We start from the raw sequence: 3,619 nt of genomic DNA, 5'->3' as shown, positions 1-3,619 counted from the left end.
GTCAGCGTACACCACCGGGCAGTCCCCCGGCACCGTCTGCTTGCAGGTCTCGCAGCGCTGCAAGAGAGGCAGGGCAGCGGCGTTCAGCACGCGGGGGGGGGACTTCCTCAGCAGGCACTGCGATTCACAGCCCCTCTGCTGGGACCCGCGCAGCACGGTCAGCACAGACCACCACCACCTCCCAGCACAGGCAGCTCCTGGAGAGCCCGCAGGAGCTGCTGGGCATCCCGCAGCACCAAGGGGACAGCAGAAAGGGACCGCTTAATTCCCAGACTGCCAAGCTGGATGGCTTTGGTTGTTGTCTGAGCTCTTGTTCTGCGAAGGGAGACTTGAGAATACCAAAGCCACGTGTTACAGCTGTGTCAGGCCAGCACACACACTGGTCCCAAAGGACGCTATAGATAGTGCAGGGAGCTGGAGGAGCATGGAAACACTGAACTGGGAGAAAACAATGGCTGCAGCTCGAGAAAAGTGCTGGGAAAAAGGTTTCAGCTGTGCAGTGGGACTCAGACAAAACAAAAAGCATCACAGAACCACCCAAAAGCCAACAGAACCACCACCACCAAGACTCTCACTCCACTGCACCCCGTGCAAACCTATGGAGCTACGTACAGACAGTGTCAAGCCTTAACACGGTTAAAAGTCATTTTAAATGTAAGGGTGCCAGCGCCCACCTGGAATCCTCTTTCCTTTCTTCCAGCCAGATCCTCGGGCAGGTAACAAAGGCACTACCCACCACCAGCTAAACTCTGGCCTTTGGGAACCCCCAGCTAAAACCAACCGTCACTGAAATCCAAAGATTCTCTGAGGAGGAGTTCAGACAGCTCATAGTGCCGGAGCGCAGCATGTCAGGGGCGTTATTTTGTTCTGGTTCTTACATCCCTGCGTAAGGCAGATGTCATTCCCCAGATTCCAGCACAGAGCTTTCCATTTATAACGCTCCCAAGAGGCGCAAGGAGGTTGGGCTGATCTGAAGATCAATGAGCACGGTACACACAGCTGGGCTTGGTCTATCTGTGCCTGCAGGGTGACCCCGCGGTTAGCTGAGAGCAGCTCTAAAGCTCCGCTCTCTGGAGCTGACAGCTGACGGGCTCTTCTCTCAGCTCCTGTTGAAGTCTGGATAGTGCAGGTCAGGCTAACGGCTTCCAAGTCTGTGCTTTGTCCGTCCTGGAAAGAACCGCTCCTCTTCCAGCAGAGCCCCGGGCTGCACGGCCGGGCTTCTACCAGCGAGCTCCAGCAGCCTGGCCAAGGCTTCTCTGAAACCCAGGCGCTGCGTGAAGCGGCTTGCGTGTCACACGTGCTGTGGTTTAAGCTGCTGCACCCAGCCGGAGCATTCGCATGGCAGCATCCCCCCTGCAGCACAGGGCTGGGGGCCAGGGCTCTCCCCGGGCTTACAAACACTTGGACTAATGTCAACAAGCTTCTAAGAGGTGGGGAGAAGAGATGCGAAAATAAAATTTCTCGGTGAACTAACAGTTCCTGAGCTGCAGGAGGACATCAGGGACAGAGGAGGCAGCCATGGCCCACGTCCTGGGGAACACGACCCTGATGCCACCACAGCCTGGGACACCCTGCACTGGGAGGACAGGACCTGCCGAGGATCCTCCCAGCTGCAACCCCAGCAGCAGCAGCGGCCTCTCGGGGGGCACAGAGGGAGCGGGGCTCTCTGAGCTCTGCGTGTGCCAAGCTGGAGACAAAGTCCCACCACGTCCAGCTTCTTTTGCTAGTTCATGGCACAAGTGCTAAAAAGACCATTTTTCACAGCTGGGGAGTTTTCTTGAACTCATTCTCCCTTCACGGAGAAGGCTGCCAGTCTGTGTACACCCACCAAGGGTTTTTCCTTTTTCTGTCACTATTTTTTCTACCCTCCATGTGTTCTGCCATTGCCTCCTCCTTTGTCCGGTCTGGATTTCCGGTAGCTGCCCTGCGGTCCCTGGAGCAGTTCCACCTCACTGACGGGCATCTCCTCCTTTACCAGGAAATCCTGTATGACGAGAAGGCAGCACAAGAGGAGAGACAAAATGTTTCCTGTCTTGGCTTTTCTGCAAGTCTGAAAGGGGAAACGTCTGCTTACGCTGCTCCTCCCTCGGCGGAGGGCTTCAGCCACATTGCTGAGTGCTCCCCAGCCCCCCGCCAGGGAAGGGGTGAGCTTGGGGTGGTGCAGACGCCGAGCTAATTCTGCTGCGCATCAACAAGAGAACAAGGACCTGAAGGCACCGTGCCCAGTGCAGAGCACTACCCTAGCACTCCTCTCTGGCGGTGAGGGCAGGCGGGCACCGATGAGTTCTGCACCCCTCCGACGGGGCTGAGGCTGTATTTCTCCTGATAGCCCCCTGCAAGGCACCACATTTGAGCGACTCAGGGCACCCCGAGCCCGGCCCTACAGCTGCCTCCACACTGTCAGCCCACAGAAACTGCCAGACCCATCATCCCGGCCCTGCTTATCTTGCAAGATCTAACAGCAAGAACAAACACGAGCAGCTCTCCAACTCCCAACTCGAGTTTCTTGCCAATAAGAACTGTTAAAAAAGTTATTTTGCCATTTCTTCCTATGGCAATTATTCACAGAGCTCTTCCTAGGCATTGGATAACTTCCACCAGCCCACCATCTGCACACCAGATAAAAAGCGGCTCTTCAGATTCAGGATGGGATTAGAGCTCAGTCTCATCTTACACCTCTGTTGTGTCGGGAGAGGAGTGAAGACTTTATTAACAGAGTTACCAGGGGCGATGGCCAAGAAAGTGTCCCTTTCTCCTCCGCTTTTCCAGACTCTCCAGAGGCTGCTGTTTCACAGTGAAGCTCCCACAGAAGGAGCTCCTCGGATGCTGCGGGGCTTCCCCTGAGCACTCACTACATTGCTGGCCTAAGCTTTTTGGGACCGTGGCTAATTTCTATCAACTGCTTCGGGATTTGATTGGATTCCCACACGGGGGCTTGTAACACCAGAAGCCTTTCCAGTTCTGAGGGGGTTAAAGAGGATGTGATGCTTGGTGGAGAACTTTCAGCTTGTAGGACAGACTTACTGCAGTGATGGGGCCCCTCTGCAGCCGAGACGAGTTCAAAAAGCTGTTTGAGCTCAGCTGCCTCACGGTGATTTACACTGGCCCTGTGTGTTTTCCTTTACACACCAGTTCCAACACAGCTGGCCCGAGCGTGCAAGGAGGGGTTCAGCCACCTTAGCACAGGGACCACACAAACACCCCAGGAAATCAGTCCCGCTTGTTTCTTGGTGCAGCATCGGCGCTTTCTGGTTCATTCTCTGCTAGACAAAGGTAGTGGGGTTTGTTAGCTACCCCCACCCCAATCTTCATACATCTATAGTTTAGGCTCACACCTTGATCCAAAACGGGGTGAAATCAAGCTGCTGGTGCTGATTAAGGGGTTTGGTATCTAACAGATTAAAATCTGTATCCTGCTTCTAACAGGCTAAACAAAACTTCACAGGACCTGCTTGAGAGGCACCCTATGTCCCCTAGAACCAGGGGCATCATATCTTCTGATGCAGCCGCCTTCATTGCTGCAGGCCCGCAGGGCTCTGGGGGTTGGGACAAATGGGCTCCCAAGCTCTCCAGCACACCCTGGAGTGGCCCTGGGCAGGCTGGGGGCACCCCTGGGCAT

General features: G+C 55.3%; 1 protein-coding gene across 1 annotated transcript in view; it reads right to left on the bottom strand.

Annotated features, from left to right (window-relative positions):
- Nucleotides 1-6: 6 nt before the first annotated feature.
- LMCD1 (LIM and cysteine-rich domains 1) overlaps nucleotides 7-3,619 on the bottom strand; it is a gene marked incomplete at its 3' end in the record, with an annotated part of 19,958 nt that continues 16,345 nt past the window's right edge. The window contains exon 5 of the mRNA XM_010139459.1: nucleotides 7-57. Coding sequence (XP_010137761.1) covers nucleotides 7-57 — 51 coding nt within the window. The remainder of the gene's footprint in view (nucleotides 58-3,619) is intronic.

Source organism: Buceros rhinoceros, unplaced genomic scaffold, assembly GCF_000710305.1.
Source record: "Buceros rhinoceros silvestris isolate BGI_N320 unplaced genomic scaffold, ASM71030v1 scaffold26927, whole genome shotgun sequence".
Lineage (NCBI taxonomy): Eukaryota > Metazoa > Chordata > Aves > Bucerotiformes > Bucerotidae > Buceros > Buceros rhinoceros.
This window is presented reverse-complemented; position numbering and strand designations above follow the sequence as displayed.